An 18,926-nucleotide genomic window follows, 5' to 3' on the forward strand; every position below is an offset into this window, starting at 1 on the left:
TTCCCCCATTCTTCTTGGAGACCTCTTCTGGAGCCGTGGCTTGAAATATCAGTGATTTGTCAAAGTATTAGAATCTCCTTTTCAACCCTCATCAGAACTCATTGTATATCCATACTGCCTCCTTGACAGACATCTCTCCATAACTACAAACCAGCCGTGGCAAAACTCTACAAGGCGTTGACCGAAACTTGACTTCACCTCATACTTCAAAGCAGCTCCTCCTCCCCATGCTGTTTTCATCATTTTAAGTGGCTCTCTCTATTCATTCGCTCAGGCCAGAAGCAGTGGTATATTCGTCTTGATCTGTGGTCTTTCCGTTTCATCATGTGATTAATCAGAAATCCCTGTTTACTCTTTCTGTAAACATCTGCCTTCACCAGCACAGTCTTAGGTAAGCCATCGCCATCTTTCTCCTGAACCACCTATGTCACCAAGCCTCCTTGTGAACCACTTCCCTCTATATCTACTGTGGTTCGGCTATACTGACCATCAGTGTGTTCCAAGCGCCTGCTGCCCTTTTTAGGACCTTTGACTTCATCTGACATTTGATTGTTGTTCATTTTTACAAGGCTAGACTTATTTTACCATTTAAATGTCAGATGCAGTGTCACAACTCAATGGCTACCTCTGTCCCAATCTCTGATGTGGCCACAGTCATTCTCTATTAGCTGACCCCTTTGTGATATTCAAGAATACTTTCACCGCTTACTATTTCCTTTCATTTGAACCCTAGTATTCACCTAAATTCCTAGTACAAAAGTTTGTTTTTTGAAGGAAGAAACTTTGTCTCCTCGAGCCTAGCGCACGTATTGCCTTATGACTGTAAGTAGTCGGTTTGCACTGACTCGGTGAAAGTGACAGCTGAGGAATGGCCGTGGGACGGGTGCAGTTCAGGGAAGCAGGAGGGGTGCAGCGGAGTTGGACTGCTCCAGAGAGGCATTCTGAAAGGTGTGAGTGTTGGTGAGGTTTGGGGTCCTGTGAGCGACTAGTTGGGAAGTGATGAAGAGTTAATTTCAGAAGAGGAGGGGGAGGAAGAAGAATGAGGACTGGGGTGAGGGCGCGGTGGGAGGAGGGGAGAGCACTAACTGCTGTTAAAACTGTGATAGAACAGATACGTTGTAAAGATTATGAGACCTGATTTCTTAGTATAGGCTAAGTCCAAATTGCAGAAGTTCTAGAATCCCACACCATGAATTCAGCAGTGGGAAGAGATTTTTCTCATGTTGGCTTACAACTTCATCTACCGATGCCTCACTCAGTGAAAGTAATACAGCCTGCTTTCCCATCAGTTTTCTCCACCTTGGCTCCTTTTGAGAATATCCTGGCATCTGGTCCAGTGGGCAAAGTAATTCCAGGTCTTACCCATTGTCTGTGCCTCACACTGTCATCGATGACAGTCTTTGATGACATGAGCATTTGTCCAGTCTTTATAGTAAGTCGGCGTCCCATTGGGTGGAGAGAGGGAAAAAAGCTTCCTTGTTGCCTCCTAAGTTCAGAATGGCTGAGACGTAAATAATCTCCACGGTGGCACTTTCCTCTGTGACTTTTAAGTGACTCCATGGAGCAAAATAAAACTGGGCTTGCCGGGGTCTTCAGTTCCCCTGTAGGGTATCAGGTGAAGGCGGGCCTGATCCCATCCAGAAAAACTCTGATCACACACCCACGAGTCTTTGACTGTAGACTAAAATCTTCCCAGAATTGTTAGCTGGACAGTAAATTTGTGTAAATGCAAAGGGGCATCAAAAATTCATGGAAAAGTAAAATGATATGCTAATGAGGTTTTTCCACAAACATTTTGAAGCGCTCTTGTACATGAGTTCACTAAAACCACTATCAAGTAGCTATACAACTTGGCCTGGCCTCTGATATGTGCGAAAATCATTAGCATTTTCTTGGAAGATAAAGTAGATTTTGTCTGATTTCAAAAGGCCTGAAGGAAATCATCACCCCTTCTGACTTTGCATCTTTCAAAAGTCATGTCCATCCAAAAATGGTATCAATGAAAAAGGCATTTGCAACGAGCAGGAATAAAGAGTTGATATGCCATTAAAGTTTTGAAAATGAAGTCGACGTTAGTTGAATTTAACAATTCAACAAAGGAAAAGACAGCGAGTATGCATATGCAAACGTTCGATCCCATTTATACTGAGGTCAAGTTAGAACAGTCAGGATCGTTTTGTGCCTACCAAAGATTTTAAAAATTATAATCCTCTGGTTGATGGCTGTGGTGAAGTGGGTTTATGTGGACACTGTATAGAGCAGTGGTTCTCAACCTGTGGGTCGCGACCCCTTTGGGGGGAGGGAGTGTCGAACAACCCTTTCACAGGGGTCGCCAGATTCATAACAGTAGCAACATTACAGTTCTGAATTAGCAACGAAAATGATTTTCTCATTGGGGGCCACCATACCATGAGGAACTGTATAAAGGGTCGCGGCGTTGAGAAGGTTGAGCATCACTGCTCTGGAGTATAAGGCGGCACAGCCGATGGCAGTGAGCAATGGGCAGGAAGTATTGGGTGTCAGTGTGTCCTTCTGTTGCACACAGGTTTTCCTGATGTGCAAGCTCTGAGTCTGAACCTACTGATGGCACCCAGTGAAAGCAGCAACTTGAAAGGTGCCCGTTATCTTTTTCCCGTGGTCCACTTGACCTTGTGTCTTTTTCTTCTTAACAGCCTTTTAAAGAAAATCACTAGGCACAACAGTGGAAGAATACACTAAGGTTTACACAGAGCTCAGCCATTAAAAGGTGTATCTGCAATGCACAACTTCATATATTTTGACATATGGATACACCCATGAAACCATCATGACAGTCAAGATGATGACCCCAAAGTTCCTCGTGCATATTCTTTTTTACACTCCCACTGTGGGTGAGTTTGTGTTGTCTAGGACATTCCATAATTTAAATAATATAGCATATAATCTTTAAAAAATAACTACAAATACAATGGGATTTCAGAGATGAAGAGAACACACTCCTTGATCTCAGAGAGTCCTAATGGAGTGCAAAGAAGGCCATGAGAGCAGCTATGTGTCGGGCGGGCAGCACGGTAAGCATTAGAATGTAGATTAATATGAGTCCATCAGACTGCAGGCTCAGAGAGAGGGGGTGCTCTGCCACCCCTGGAGGAAAGCCATTCTCCTGTCAAGTCCAATGCAAGACGCCCAGGTGGGCTTTCCACCACTCATCTGCCAGCTTACCGCCATGGTGGTGTGTGTGCATTGCTGTGACGAAAGAAACTGTGTCACCGGGACTGATAATCACCAGCTGGGTCACCTCTGGTGACCTGGTTTCAGTCAAGCTTTCAGACTCAGAAGAAAGGCTTGACTGTCAACTTATGAAGATTAGTCAGCGGGAACCTCATGGATCGCAACAGACTATTAAGTCTGTTAAGGTGCAGGAAGATGAGCCCCGAGGTTGAAGGCACTGATGACAGCCATCACCATGGACAGAGACACATCAATTACCATGAGGATCACACAGGACCGGGCAACGCTGTCCTGTTAACACGAGGTCACTCCAAGTCTGAGCCAATTCGAAGGCAACTAACAGGTGAAGTCGTTGACATTTCCTCTGGCGACCTTACTCTCTTCTCGGTGTGTTTTTGCTTCCCGAGTACAGGGCAAAATTGGCCAGTGCCGAGAGGATTTTTGTTCTTTTTCAAACACCTGGTGTTCCCACTGGCCAAGAGCCTCTCTGTCTCATTCTCAGTGAGGCAGAGAAAAGCAGATTCTTAGAGAAACAGCTGCTGGGAGCTTCTGCGTTGACATGACAGCTAAGTCTCCCCAGCAGCGCATGGATGCCGACTGCCTGTCTGCACATTTGTGGCAGACGATCCCAGCACACGTACAGTGGCACCAGGGCCTGGAGGCCCAGTTTGGAAATGCGCATGTCTATAATTTGGTATGGTTGGGCTAGACCAAAACGTTATCAACGTGGGGATACAGCCCATGGCAGGGTGCTACATTGACCCATGGGGGTTGCTTCAATAGCAGATACCATATTTTACCCAGGCTTAAAGGCTAAAGTATCCATGTTTTCAATTGCTAGGAAGGCGCTGAGTAATTTTTTTTCCTGTGAAAGAGGGATGGGTAGGCACAATAGGTCTGGCCTTATTATGGACTTCTGAACTAGACTTTTGCTTAGCAAGCGCTGGTCAACCTTAGAGTACTCCCCTGTGACCTCTCACATTCCTTCTTTCCCCCCTCCTCTCTGCCCTCTCACATGGCTTCTGATCTTGTGAGCCACCAGATCGCCACATCGTTTTTGTTTCCCCTTGGAGGCACCTTGCAGTTATGCTTACTCTGAACCCCGGTTATTTACGTCAATGAACCAAGTCTGTATTTATAGCGGAGAGTTGCAAAACCAATCAACCGCAGCGTGATGGGAACAGAGCCTTGCTGTGGTTGAGTCGATCCGGGGGGCGCGGACTAGAATTGCTCCAGTCGGTGTCTTGGCTGTAATCTCTATGGCAGCAGAGCACCAGCCCTTCTCCCAAGGGGCTGCCCATTGAGTTTGAATCACCAACCCTTAGGTCCCTGGGCAGGGCAAGCAGTTGTCCTCACGTGTGAGAAGATTAAAGTCTGAAAATATAATCACTTTGTCTGTGGACACAGGTGAGGGTGCCAGGAGTCATGGAGAAACATGCTTTCTTGGAGTTAGGTGTCTGTGAGAGGGCCAACAGGAGGTCCTGGGCATTAATACTTGGTTCCTTTAGCTTGAGTGGTTTAGCTCAGTGGAGATAGGTCGAGAGGAAGCCATACTGAACTTGAATGCAGACTCTGGTCTGGAAAATGTAGTGTCCACAGCCTTTCTGCACAGGATTTATTGATCCCGTGCCATTGACATGTAATGGGACAACAATGTAATTTGAGTTTCACTTTGCTCTTGTTCAAGTCCTGTAGTTGACTTCTCAACGTCACACCATAGGCAAACATGAATCAAAGTCAAGCTCACTTCCATGGAGTCAACACCGACTCGTAGCAACTTTGTAGGACAGAGCAGAGCAGAACTGCCCCCTTTGGATTTCTGAGTCTGTATCTCTGTACAGGAGCAGACAGCCTCATTCTTTCTTCTTGAAGGGGCTGGTGGGTTCAAACTGCCGACCTTACAGTGACCCAATGCTTAACCCACTGACCTCCAGGACTCCAGGAGGAAACTAGAGGCCAAAAAATGTTTTCTGGCTCGCAGCTACATCACCAAGTCCAAGCCTCTGCCTGCTTCTACAAAGGAAGTTTTTGGGGGACACAGGCACATCCATCCATCTAGGAATTACCATATATGGCTGCTTTCGTGATACCCTGACAGAGCTGAGTAATTGAGATGGACGGCATCCTCTCAGAAGCCTCAAATGTTATTCTCTGGACCCTTACAGAAAAAGCTTGCCAGCGTCCATGTGGAGACCCATCCTTTTAGCGTGGCCTCCCCTCCCGGTTCCCTCGTGGGCACAAAAAGCAATCAGATCTGCCCTGTGCACTCTCGGGAGGTCCCGGCATTGTCTGCATTTTTAAACAAGCCCTTGTGCTATGGCGCAGAGGAGTGGAGAGCAGACCTGAAATCTGTGGTCTTTCCTATCCGAGGGAGCCTTGCTGTGCGTACCCCCTCGTCTGGCAGTGATGACAGCTTTGATTGTCTAATGAGACACCTGGATTTTCCCAGGGGCTGCGTGTCTGTGGAGCAGACCGATCCAGATCCACAGGCACAGGGAAGCCCAGGCAGCGGCAGGAGCGGCTCTCCCTCCTGCGCTCATCTCTTTTCCAGGGGGATTCGCCATCCGCTCTCCACTCCCCCGTGTCAACGTCAAGAAGATGCCTGCTGAAGATCGATCTGTCATGGAGACGCTGAAATCAAAGCGGCGAGGGGACGCCTCTCTGGGTCCCTGAGTTACTGAAGCAGAAGTCGGAATATGGTGCCTTTTAAATGTGCCTTCCCCCTTCTCGAAACGGCCCAACAGGAGGAGGCTGGGCGTACAAGGGCATGCGAACCTGTAGTCCAGAGAACACACTCTTGCCAGTGGCTTCGTGTTTTCCAAAGACAGCCCCTGGGCCGGTGCAGGGGCGTTGATTTTCAGAGGTATGGCAGTGGGCGCCTTCTCGATACAGAACAGAAGTGCCTGGAGCATCTCCGCGGTGCTGTGGCTGGAGCAGATTTGACCCTGCTGGTCTGATCGTCTTGCCCGCTGCCTGCTAGCACCTTCCAGCAGACAGATGCCCGCTTCTGAATGGACACGGTCACTTCAGAAACAAGGATTCCAAATGGGAAGAGTCAAATGTAGCTTCCTGGGTGGATAAGAGCAGTCCTGTTGTAAAGAACAACACTCTTGTTGTTGCTGGGCGCCCTCGCGTCTGTTCCGACCCAGAGTGACCTGTGCAGCCCAGAAGGCAACACTACTGCCCGGCCCTGCACCGTCCGCTCCATGGTTCTGACGCCTGAACCCATAGCTGCAGCCATGGTGTCAGCCCGTCGCTCGGAGTGCTTTCTCCTTTGCCGCCCCTCTCCCTGTCAACCTGAGGTCCTCTCCATGCACTGGTCCCCCTCACAACATGTCCAGGGTCTTACGCTCTCTCTCTCCAGTGACAATTCTTACATGGTTACCTTGGTCAGATGGATAGTATTTTTTTCATAGGGATATGTATGTATGTGTGTGTCTGGATAATATGAATGCACCTGTAAACCTGAGAAGTCATCATTTTGGGGGTTCTAATGGAGTTATTTTGAGCTCTGGTACCATCGTGGGTGGCATGCTGGGCTGTTAACTACAAGGCTGGCAGGTCAAAAACTCTGGGAGGGAGAAAGACGAGGCTGTCCCGCTCCTGTAAAGATCAGCAGCCTCGGAAACCAACAGGAGGCAGGTCTTTTCTGTCCTATAGGATCGCTATGAGTCGGAATCGGCTGCGACAGTGAGCTTGATTTGTTGGTTAATTAGAGTGTTTATTGCTCATTGTCATTGAGTTGGTTCCAGCTCAGGTGAAATGGAATGCACCGTCTTAGTCATCCTGGCATGTTCAGTCCCTGTGCATTTTAAGTGCTCTTCTTTTAAGTGCTTTTTATTCTAAGGGGCACATCATCCACCCTCTCTCAGAGAGTGTTCTCTTCTGATCCATTATGTTCTCATCGACTGATTCTCAGAAGTAGATCGCCAGGCCTTTCTTCCTCCTCTGTAAGCTTGATGAAAATCTACCCACCAGAATTTAAGTTCCGTATTGGACGGCTAACTACAAGGTTCTCAGTTCAAACTCACTAGTTGCTCCGAGGGAAAAAGATGCCGTCTCTTATAGAGATTCTGTCTTCGAAACGCTGTGGAATAGTTCTCTACCTGCCATACAGAATAGCTATGATGGCAGTGGACTCAGTTTGGCTTTAGAAGTACACGAAGGGAAGACGTGTCCATTGCCATCAAGATGATTCTGACCCAGTACTCAACCACCAGAGGCACCTCAGACGACGGGCCCGGTGATCTGTTTCTGAACGATCACAGCCCGGAAAACTCTGCGGAGCACATGTCTGCCCTGACCCACATGGGCTCACCGCGGGAAAAGATATAGCCCTTATCTGGTCTATAACTAACCTTTCTCAGGACATACCACCCTTGAGTACTATTTGACATGAAGTTTTTCCTGGCCCTATGAGGACATGCAGAGACTGGCTCTTGGTCAGCGACTGTCAGTATAGATCTGTCCGCTCCTTGGGGACAGTTTTGGAAAGGCATGCGGACACCTGAGATTGTAATCCTGAAAGATGCTGAGGTCAGAGGGGCTGCATGCTAGTCAATGGCTCAGGCTCCAAGAAGGGCAAGACATCCTGGATGCCAGCAGGCATTCTCGAAGAGTGGAAAGCTGACTTTCTTGTTTCTGAGCCTCGAATTGAACTCCATTTTACATATGAGTATCGAGTGAGTATCTCCCATGTCATTTTAATAGGCCCTGTCCACCATGAAAATACTGTGTAAAGCAGGGGAGGTGCCAAAAGGCTTACGTGGGAGAGATTGCGGGCCGTGTCCCAGGCCCATGAGATGAAGCAGTCACACTTTGGCTGTTGTGGTTTGGCTTCTAGGTGCATAGAAAAGTTATGCTTACCCTCTCTTGTCGTGTGCCATCGATTATGAAAAGTTGGAAATGCTTGAGAATTGCCCGAGGGTGGCACAGAGGTAGGGAGTGAGAGCACGCAGCTGGACAGGGCAGCGCGGCTAGACTGCGCCTCCCAGGCTGCCCACAGGGCTTCCATATGGCAATAAAACACCCTGGAAGCTCAGGAAAGCAAAACGCAACAACACAAGTGTGCTCATGCTCTCCTTCGTCTGAAATGTTGTCAAGGATTGTTTCCTCGTTGGAAAATCACTCCACCGAGAGCAATGACACTCGCGGTGTTCTGGATTCTCTCATATAAATACAACGGCACCGTGTCTACCCATTTCACTCAAGTAGCTGATTACTCCATCTTTCCTTTAGCCCAGGAGAGCTTGCCTTTCCGTAGTGAAATCGCATTTTCACATGTTCTACTCTTTCCATCCCTCCTTTTTAATCACAGCTTCGTCATGGTGATGACTCCTTATTTTGAAATGATCTGTGCAAATGGCTCGGAGGCAGCACACATTTTTCATATAGGGCCACCCACCAACTATTCAGAGCTCTGTGAGCTGTAAGACCCTGTCGCACTGTTCAATTCTAGCAGCGAGAGCAACAGCAGTCACATAGAATAGGGAAATAAAGGGGTGTGATTGAGTTCTCATATAATTTCATGGAGACTAAAATTTTAATTTCATATATATTTTATGTGTCACTGAAAAGTGTTTTTCTTTTTCTAACCATTCAAAAATTGTAAAAATAAAATCCTTCCCTTGTTTTGTTGTTATTAGTTAGATGTCACACAGTTGGTTCTGCTGTCTCCGCCCTTACAGATAGCAGAGGCAAGCAATGCCTGAACGTGGACCATCTTCAGTTATCGATAGTCTTTTACCCATGGTGACACGCACTATGACAAGAGCTCATTGAAGCTCTTTGCTTTCTACTTTACTGAGCAAGATGGTTTTTCCTATAGGGTGGACCTGGTGGCACAGAGGCTTACACGTTGGGCTGCTAACCTCAAGGTCAGCAGTTCGAAGCCACCAGCTGCTTCCTGGGAGAAAGAGGAGACTTTCTACTTCCCGGGAGATTTATAATTCTCAGAAACCTATAAGGGCAGTGCTACTCTGTTCTGTCGGGTCATGATGAGTCAGGATTGATTCAGTGGCAGTGAGATGTGTATCTCCAGGTACTGGGCCCTCCTGATAACATATCCAAAGCATCTGAGACAGTCTCTCCACCCTAACTTCGGTGGAGCACTTGGACAATACTCCTTCCAAGACAGCTGCCTATACTTTATTCAGTATTCTTCACGAACACCAAACTTCAAAGACATCAGTTCTTCAGTCTTCCTGATTTGTCCAGGTTTTGCATGTATATGAGACCAGTAAGAAATAATGCAAGAGCTCCAAAAAATTCATGGAAAAATGGAATTAAAAGTTGAATTTTTCCTTGATGTTTTAAAGTTCTGTTGTCCCATGGCTTGGATCATGCATCTCTTAGTCCTCAAAATGACGTACTTGATTTTCAACACTTCCTGTCATTTGACTTCTTGATGGTTGCTTCCATGGACATTGATTGTGGATCCAAGTAAAATGAAATCCTAGACAACTCGAATCTCTTCTCTTGTTACCATGATGCTGCTAGGGGTCCAGTGGTGAAGATTTGGGGTTTATAATGTGGGGTGCTGTCCGTACTGAAGACTATAATGAACACGGGTTTCCAGTTCTTCTTTAAGCAAGCAAGATGGTGTCGTCTGCATATTGCAAGCTTTGAATGAGCCTTCTTCTAAACTATATGTGTTATTCTTCTCATGAGTCCGTCCTCTCTGATTATTTATTCAGCATATACTCAACGTATAGATTAAACAAGTAACCACCTCTCTTGATTGCCAAACTGACACTTTCTCCTAGTTCTTTTTCAACAGCTGCCTCGACGTCTGTGCACACACGCCCCACGTGTGCACTTCAGTGTTCTGGAAGAGTCACTCGTTGCAAGGTTCTCTGTACTTTAGGATAGCACAGTTAAATCTCTTTATAACAAAACACAGGCCAGCATCTTTCTGGTGTGCTCTGCTTTCAGCCAGGATCACCCGACACAGAGGAGTGCATTCATCCCATGTCTTTTTCATAATTTGGCTCAAATCTGTGGCAGTTCTATGCCTGCAACTATTTAAAAATTATCTTCAGCAAAATTTTACTTGCGTCTGATAGTCATGATGTTGTTTAAAAAGCTCTGGTTCGGAGTTGTTCAAAAACAGGCCATGGGCCATATTGGGTGCATAAGCCATAGTTTGCCAACCTGGGTTCTGGTGTAGAATGGTTGGGTATTTAGGTATTGAAATACAGACTATCTCAATATAAATTACATTGATTTCTCCTTTGTGTTCCCATTAAAACGTTATACTTATTTTTGAAATAGTGGGTGATCATGTCTCTAACAGTGTTTTTGTAAGAGCATTGTGACAGAATGCCCGAGTTGTGAGCCGGGGCTTGCTGGGAGTGCTGCAGTGAGCAGGGAAGCCTGCCTTCCCAGGCGGAGACTGACTCGAGTAGAGAGAGTCTGTGTGCAGTTTCATGTGTTCCGTGGCAGCAGCCATCCTGATTGGCTAACACGTGACGTGGGCGTGGATAAAGCTCAGAAGTTGCTGTCTTTGATAAAGAGCACCATCCCTAGGTTATCTCGGACTTAAGCTGTGAGGTGATAGCCATAGTTCATGGATTTGGGGCTTTTAGAAATGTGAACATTTTCCAGGCTAGAGCGATGTGCTCCTTCGAGCACAGCTGGGCCAAGTTGAGCAAAGCGTCAGCTGGTGTATTTTCTCTCTCTCAATAGCTTGTCTTTTCGTTTAACGAATGCTGGGCAGAGCTACTTGCTTCAAAAGGGGCCGAGTGCTTTAGGTCATCTGACTGTAGGGAATTCTAAGTCCTTTGGAGTCACCCCCTTGCTGCTACTATGAGTTCCCACATCATGAGGGAAGAGTAAGGGAATGGGTTATTCAGTGTGCCACCTCGACCGGAGGGCAATGCCCTTGGCCCACAGCGTTGGTGCACTTTGCAGCCATAAAACTCATACCTGTTTTCGCTCTTTTGCAAGGTCTGAAGGTCAATTCGCTCACTCGCTCACTGCCACTGAGTCAGTACCAACTATAGCGTGACCCTCTAGGACAGGGCAGAAGTGCCCCTTGGGTTTCCGAGACTGTAGCCCTTTACGGAAACAGAAAGTCTCATCTTTTCCCAAGGAGCTGCTAACCTTGCGATTTTTGTTCACTCTAAGTCTCTGTCTTTTTCTGGCAGGGATGCCCATTTAGGCTAATGGCACGTTGGTGTCTCAAACCCACCTTGGGACAAAGGTGAGGCTGCCTGCTCCATAAACAGGGTCCCAGAGACCCTCTGTCGGCCCCGCCCCCAGTGGGAGTGGCGGCGATGGCACTGGGGTGCGGGTTTGTTGTCTTTCTCCTGCCAATAGCAAGGGTCTCTGTGGCATCTCCCCTTGGCGGCTCCCAAGCCTGACAGCACCTGCCGCCGTTGCTTTGAACTTGCGTCCCCTTTGCCTGCTGCCCAGAACAGATCTGTTGATGGTCAGCTCAGCTGCCTTCCTCAAAAGTCCAGAGACTAGCTGAACTCCATCCCAGCCACGTGGCAAATGGGCCCTACAGTCCCATGTCGGCCCCAGAAGTGGCAGGGTTTGCTTTCAGTGGGCCTTGCTCTCCATCCTCCTTCGTTCATCCATGTCATTACCACCCTCAGGGGTCTAAGGAGCTTCTCCTTGCTGTGGGAAAATACTTGGAAGACAGTAACTCAAATTCAAGCAGGTGTTGTGTCTGGAAAATAAAAAAAAGTTGAAATCTTCTCTCCAGCCCAAGCCTTGGTTTCGCCTGCCTTGTCTTGTACCCATCCACTCTAGCCCAGAAGTATAAGCCGCAGGCTTCGACCTCACCAGGGACAGAGCAAGGATAGAGATGAAAAGGGGGACCATAAAGAGGGAGGGAGAGCAAAGAGAGAGATGGAAAGAGGGACCATGAAGTGAAGGCTAGCCCTTCCCCTGTACTGGCTACATGCTCATAGGGCTGATCTTCCTCCTGATTGACTGAGGACTAAATTATGAAAGCAACTTCATTAATATTGGGGCATCAGTACAAGTTCCATGTTGCTTATATTTTACTGTATATACTCTAACAGATGGAATCAGCCCCACTCACTGTCAGCTGTCACAAATGCCAAGATCACGTCAACTTGATCTCACAGTGCCCTACCATATTGCAGAGCTCTCCTCTCTTTCACACTCTGTCAAAAGCCCTCGCCAGGGGATCTCTATTTTCTGTTTTCCCCTGGGATCAGAGGAATGCTGATAGACTGCACACTTTCTCTTCTGAGCTTGACCCTTTCAACAAACTCCCTGATTCTCCCCATCAGTCCCCATGTGGCTTTGCATGGGTAGAGATCTGCCTCCTCTCCACAGTTCCATCAGGATGTGTGTGTGTGTGTGTGTGTGTGTGTGTGTGTGTGTGTTGAGAAGCCAGTCAAAGATAAGTAACAGGAATTCAATTAAAGTAAGTTGACATATGCTATTACAGTGTCATTCTCTTTTGAAAAATCTCAAGTCCTGATAAAAATCGATGAACTCTATTTACAGGTTGATAATCTGTCTGAAAAAGGGAGGGGGGAGGTTGGCTGCTGCGTGGAGCGCTGTGATGAGGGTGCTCACCTACCTGGTTGTGCAGCCTGGGTACAGGACTTCTTGCACACAAGCTCAGTGTCTCTACTTTGTGTTTCCTGCAGCTCAACAGAATTCACCCAAAATCCATGAAGGCTGGTGGGCGTACAAGGAGGTGGTCCAGGGGAGCTTTGTTCCAGGTAAATGTCTGTCTCTTTCTTGGCTGGTGTATTTTAGTTTGAAGGGATTTTGAGCGAAAGATACATCTTTCCTGTGCCGTCCAGACTTGAAAGCATGCAAAAGACAGCACAGTCCAAGTTCTGTGTCAAAGAGTTCTCCATTAAGGTCGAGTTTATTAAGTCAGGGCCAAGGGGGCAAGCATATGGGTTTCTGGCTTCGCCTAAATGTCATGAACTTTCTTTCTGCTGAGAGTTCTTGTCGGGAGGGGGGTGGAAGGCATGACGGTCCGAGCCTTGCCTGTTGGCACTGGGTTTAGTGAGGAAGAGCCACTGCCGAACAGTAATGAAGCAGGAAGTGTGGAAGAGTTGACCATGGAAAGGAAGCTTGCTGGGATCCATGCCATCACTGATGTCACTTCCACCGCAGCCTTGCGTAGGATCTCAGCAGATCTGGCCAAGCACCAGCTACAAAGAACAGGCAAGGTGGACACTGTCAGCATGCGGGGAGAGGACAGAACCAAAGACTAGCTGGAGCCAAAAACATATCATGATCTGTTGGGAAATGAAGTGGAGGGTCTTTGGGATAATTCTTCTTTGTCTCACCCCCAAGACCCTATATTCTAGTAAAATCCTCACGCTTTAGCAGATTCAAGATTTTAGGGAAGAGAGTGAGGCGAAGGGGCAAGATGGTTAAATAGATTTTAGTGGGAGGAGAGATGCGATGAGCTACTTCAAAGGTTTTTAAGTGCTTCATCGAGAGGGAGTAGGAAATAAAGCTGTCAAGAAGCGCTGAAGTGCTGCCCCCTCTCAGGCGCTGAGAACAGATGGTCCAGCAGGTCAGCTGAGACCTCTGTAGTTGGTGGCAAGTGGAAGGAGGAGAGGAGTGTCCCCGGCCACTTGGTGCATTCTTGGCTTCCTTTCCCTCTTCATCAGTACTTTATGACATCAGCGATGCAGAGTTCAGTTATTAAAGCTGCCTGAGCATCACTTTTCTCATTTATTTAATGGGAAAATGATACGAAATCTTGGAACTTTCCAAGGGAGTGTGGGTGACCCAGGAAAAAGCCAGTTGGCTGCCAAATGGCCTTGTACATTAATATTATTAACTTGATAAATTTACTCTGGTACATCCATTTCTTGGCCCAGCGGGCATATAGGGACTGAACTTGATTAATTACTCAGAAATGATCAGGCTTTTAATTATAAGCTGATGCCAACTTAATTGACATAAAATATGTTCATATGGCATGATATTGATGCATCGCGCTTGATACCTCTAATTTGGGACATTTTTATTTCCCAAGATATAGAACGCTTGTGTATTTTTCTCCCTGGTGAATCTGCTTCTGATAGTTACCACTGTGCCTTGCTGAGTGTGGAATTAGACCAACAAGGGCATTCCCTCTACATTACAGTAAGCTCGGTTAATGTCCTTCTGCTCCCGCATGTGCATGGAAAGTTCTGGATGGATACTGAACAGCTGTGCTTTCCTGCCCATGTTATCCAGTGTGGACTTTTCCCTCTGCTGATGTATTATTTCTATTTTGAGAGGTTTTATTGTTGTGTCAGCTGTTGATTTCCTAGCACTTCCTTACTCTTCACTCCCATCTTTCCGTGAGAGCACATGTGTAGACCCCACTCCATGGGATGCAGTCAGATGTGGACTTTGGAGCCAGAGAGACCAGTTCTGGGATCTATGGCCTCCTGCTCCTGGCACTGCCAGCAGTCTCTGTAACATGGAGACAAAGACAGTCTACCTCGTAAGGCTTTGTGGGGCTGAAAGAATGAAATTCAGGTTAACAGGCTCAGCATCGTGCTTGGTTCCTGGTGAAAGTGTGTATCCGTTTTGCTGATACAGCTCTTGTTGTTCTATCAGCAACATGGTGACGGCCTTTGACACTTCTCCCTGGTGAGAGGAGGCAAAGATGACATACTTGGGGAATGCAATAATGCCACCGACGTACTTTGAGGATGTCTGGAGCCTGGGAGGTGTTTGTGGAGACCTTGAGCATGTAAGGTGAAGGGTCTCTACACGGTGAGTGATTGAGAGATCACTTTATCTTCGTCTGGATTTGACAGCCCTGAAACCCATTAGATATCTGGTCAAGACCATTAATATAAGGGAATCTCACTTCCTAGACTTTGGGGACCTCAGGTTTGCGAGAGAGGATGAGTTATGAGGGTTTGGGAAGTAACATCTGGCTGACTACCGATGTTGTCTTTAATGGCGCTGGTGCCTCGGCAAGCAGTGACAATTTCTCTCTTACTACCATTCTTTATGAAGTTCAGCGTGTTCTTCAGTCTGCTTCTGTAAAGATTACAGCCCAGAACCTCTCATGGGCAGTTCTTCTCTGTCACCACTATTCACTGTGAGCCGAAAGCAGCCCAGCAGCACATAGCAGAACATGTAGACAAGCTTACTGTCCCTTTCATTCTTTACTGGAACATCTAGACATCATTGGCAGGTGCCCTAGCAGTGAGCATCTGTGACTTCAGCAGAGTTTGCTATGGCTAGGACCTCCGCTATGCAGTCTTCTGCAGTGCGAGCACAAAGTTGACTGCACATTGGAATGCCCCACTTTCATCAATTCTACGTCAGTTAACTGGAGACCGACCTGATACCCAGCACTAGGCTTGGGGCTGTTGATAAAGAGGTTGACAATGAAGACCCAATAGACTAACCAGGAAGATGAACCATCAACCCATCCCCCAATAACCCCGAGTCCTTAGAGAGGGCTATGTAAGTGTTTTAGCAGCGTGAGGAAGGAAAGGCACCGGTGTACAGTGATTCTTCCTGTGGGTGTTCCTCAGGACTTGTTGGTGATCTGTTTCAACCCACCCCTCCATCAGTGTGTCAGTCTGTACATTAGACAAACAAACCCACTGAAGCTCATATGTATAGGAGAGAGTTTTCTATAAAGATAAGTACACATCAAGAAAACATTCCAACCCAGTGCTGCTCAAGCCCACAAGTCCAACCCCAATCCACAAAGTCCTCCTCCATCTCACAAAACACATGCAGTGATGCCGACTGCAGGAGGAAAACCGATTCAGTGAATGTGTAAGCATCTCAGCACTGGCAGGGGTCCCCACACGGCTGCTCCAGCACCCAGGGCTGTACAGAGGGCTGTACATCCAGGTGGCTTCTCCTCAGGGATGTCTTGCAGGAAGTGAGCCTTGCCAGCTGAAGCAGAGAACTGGCTAAGGCAGCTGCACCCTGGTCCAACCATCACAAAGAGACCCGAGAACTAGAAAGATGAGGCTTATTGAGCCATTTAGCTCTCTGCACTTCAATTAACCCCACATGTGTTTATCAGCCAGGTTGGCACAATAAACTTTAACCACCTCAATCAGATCCCACTCATAACCAAGGACTGCCTTACAGGCAAAGCCCCTGTTTAGTTTGGGTGCCCACCCACCACACAGTCATGTGTTCAGGAGGTGGCTCTTCATCAGCCCCAGCAGTGTATCTTTGGTCACTGTCTGTAACGAGCATGGTCATGCCTGTCTTTCTTGCCATGATTGATGTAGCACACCTATGCCACAACAGTTCACCCAGCGACCTGAGGGCAGAACCCTCTGAACAAGTGTGGGGACAAAAGAGAGTAAAATGGAGAATTTTGAAGACCCCAGGTCTTCTATGGCCCATTTGTGTGTTCAGTGAGCCGAGGACCGCCTTGGTGCCAATCGTAAGTGAGATTAAAAACCTTTATCGTTTGAAAAAACAAAAGCAAATTTGTGTTGTACCTTGCCGACTATGGCTACGGGCGATGGGAGTGTACTGCACTTGAAGGTGGATTTTTGAGGCCGCTGAATCAGTGAGATGTTTTACTTACTTATTTTTGATTGGCCAACAGATGACAAACCATGAAACTAAGTCTGTAAACCAAAATATTTAGGTATTTTTATTGGGCGGATTCAGCCTGGGGTTTGCATTGTGATCGTTGTTGTTAGCTGCTGCAGAGTGAGTTTTGACTCAGCACTCCCATAGACAACCGAGTGCAATACTGCCGAATTGTGCCCTGTCCTCAGAATTGGGTGCCTTGGTTGAGCCCGTCGGTGCAGCCCTCGTGGCAGCCTTCCTCTTTCTTCTACCCTCTCTTTTACCAAGCAGGGGGTTTGCCCAATGTGCTTTCTCAGCCGCTACTGCCCGTAGCATTGATTGTAAATCCAAGTAAAATAAAATCCTCGACCACTTCAATCTTTTCTGTTTTATCATCATAACACTGCTTATTGGTCCACTAGTGAGGATGTTTCTTTTCTTTCTGTTGGGGTGTAGCCCATACTGTTATCTTCAGGGGGTTGCTTGTTACCAGGCGCAATGAAGTTGGTTCTGATTCATAGCAACCCAGTGCATGACAGAACAAAACATGGCCTGGTCGGCACGCTCCTCATAATTGTTCCTATGCCTGAGCCAGCCACTGTGTCTGTCCATCTTGTCGACAGCCTCCCTTTGTTTCAATGCCTCTCTGAGTATTCATGGCCCTCACCAGGGACAGGTGTCTCCTGACAACATATCCAAAGTACAAAGCTTTCTTTGCTTCTAAGGGGCATTCTGGCTGTTGTTGTTGTTCCTCCTCTTCTTCTTTCATAAATCATTTTATTAGGAGCTCTTACAGCTCTTATAACAATCCATATATCAATGGTATCAAGCACACTTATACATATGTTCCCATAATCATTTTACAAACATTTTCTTTCTACTTGAGCCCTTGGTATCAGCACCTCTTTTCCCCCTCCATCCCTCACCCTCCCACCCTTGTGAAGCCTTGATAAATTACAAATTACTATTTTCAGATTCTACACTATCTGATGCCCCCCCTTCACCCAAGTTTCTGTTCTTCATCCCCCTTGTGTGTGTGTGTGTGTGTGTGGTTATATGTCAATCATTGTGATTGGTTCCCCTGTTCTCCCTTCTCCCCCCACCCTCCACCTACTCATATATTTATATGTTAAGGTAGCAGATGGACATGGGGCCACTACTCAAGTGACCTCCCTCAATGTAAGAACACTTTGTTCTAATAACCTAGCATTCTATTCTAATAACCTGACTCACCTTCAGACATGATCGCGGCAGACAATATGGGTGCATATGCAAATGTGGCAAAGAAAGCGGATGGTGCCTGGTTGTACTTCCTTTAGGACAGTTTGCTTGTTCTTGTGGTAGCTTGTGGTATTGTCAGTATTCTTCCCCAGCATCATAATTCAAACGCATCGATTCTTCTTTTGTCTTCCCGCTTCAGTGTCCAAATTTCACATGCCTAGGAGGTGAATGACAATACCATGGCTTGGGCCAGGGGCACCTTACCTCTCTAAGTAGCATCCTTGTTCTTCAATGCTTTAAAGAGGCCGAATGCAGCAGATTTACCCAATAAAATGCAGAATTTGGTCTCTCGACTGCTACTTCTATGAGTATTGATTATGGGTCCAAGCAAGCCAAAATCCTTCACAACTTCCATCTTTTTACTTTATCATGATGCTGCCTATTGGTCCAGTTGTAAGGATTTAGGCTTTATTTACACGGAGCTGTAGTCCCTACTGGAGGCTACACTCCTTGATCTTCATCAGAAAGGGCTTCAGGTCCTTTTCACAATGGGGCCCACTGGAGGGAACAACTTTGAGCTCGGGGAATGTGACTGGGCTCTCTCTAATGCACGAGTGTGAAGGCCTGCCTCCACGAGAGTCTGACTCCCAGATGCTTCATTATGAGCGGAGAGAATTTGCCCATGTACATGCTCTTCCTGGTTCCCAGTTCCCCACAATACATTTCACTCATTTGAGAAAAAAGAATAATATACCAAATATTATCTAGTAATCGTCCATGTATAAAAAACAGTCGAGAAATTGGGCGTTCTGTTTATTTGTAAGAGATGTTTGCTAGGACCCGTGACTCCAGAGACAGCCCTTAACCTTGTGGTGCCCACTGTCTGTTGGGAGGGACAGTCACTGCAAGCAATAAGCAGCCTCTGCTTAAGATGACTCCCTCTTCAGGCGGCAGTGTCTGAAAGGGCAGTTTCCTTCCTTCTGTTC

The 18,926-nt window shown here is 47.0% G+C and overlaps 1 protein-coding gene across 1 annotated transcript in view; it reads left to right on the forward strand.

Moving 5' to 3' along the window:
• CA10 (carbonic anhydrase 10) overlaps positions 1-18,926 on the forward strand; it is a 569,229-nt gene that overhangs the window by 82,287 nt on the left and 468,016 nt on the right. The window contains exon 2 of the mRNA XM_075559290.1: positions 12,843-12,917. Within this exon, the coding sequence (XP_075415405.1) occupies positions 12,843-12,917 (75 nt within the window). The remainder of the gene's footprint in view (positions 1-12,842; positions 12,918-18,926) is intronic.

Source organism: Tenrec ecaudatus, chromosome 10 (genome assembly GCF_050624435.1).
Source record: "Tenrec ecaudatus isolate mTenEca1 chromosome 10, mTenEca1.hap1, whole genome shotgun sequence".
NCBI classification, from domain to species: domain Eukaryota; kingdom Metazoa; phylum Chordata; class Mammalia; order Afrosoricida; family Tenrecidae; genus Tenrec; species Tenrec ecaudatus.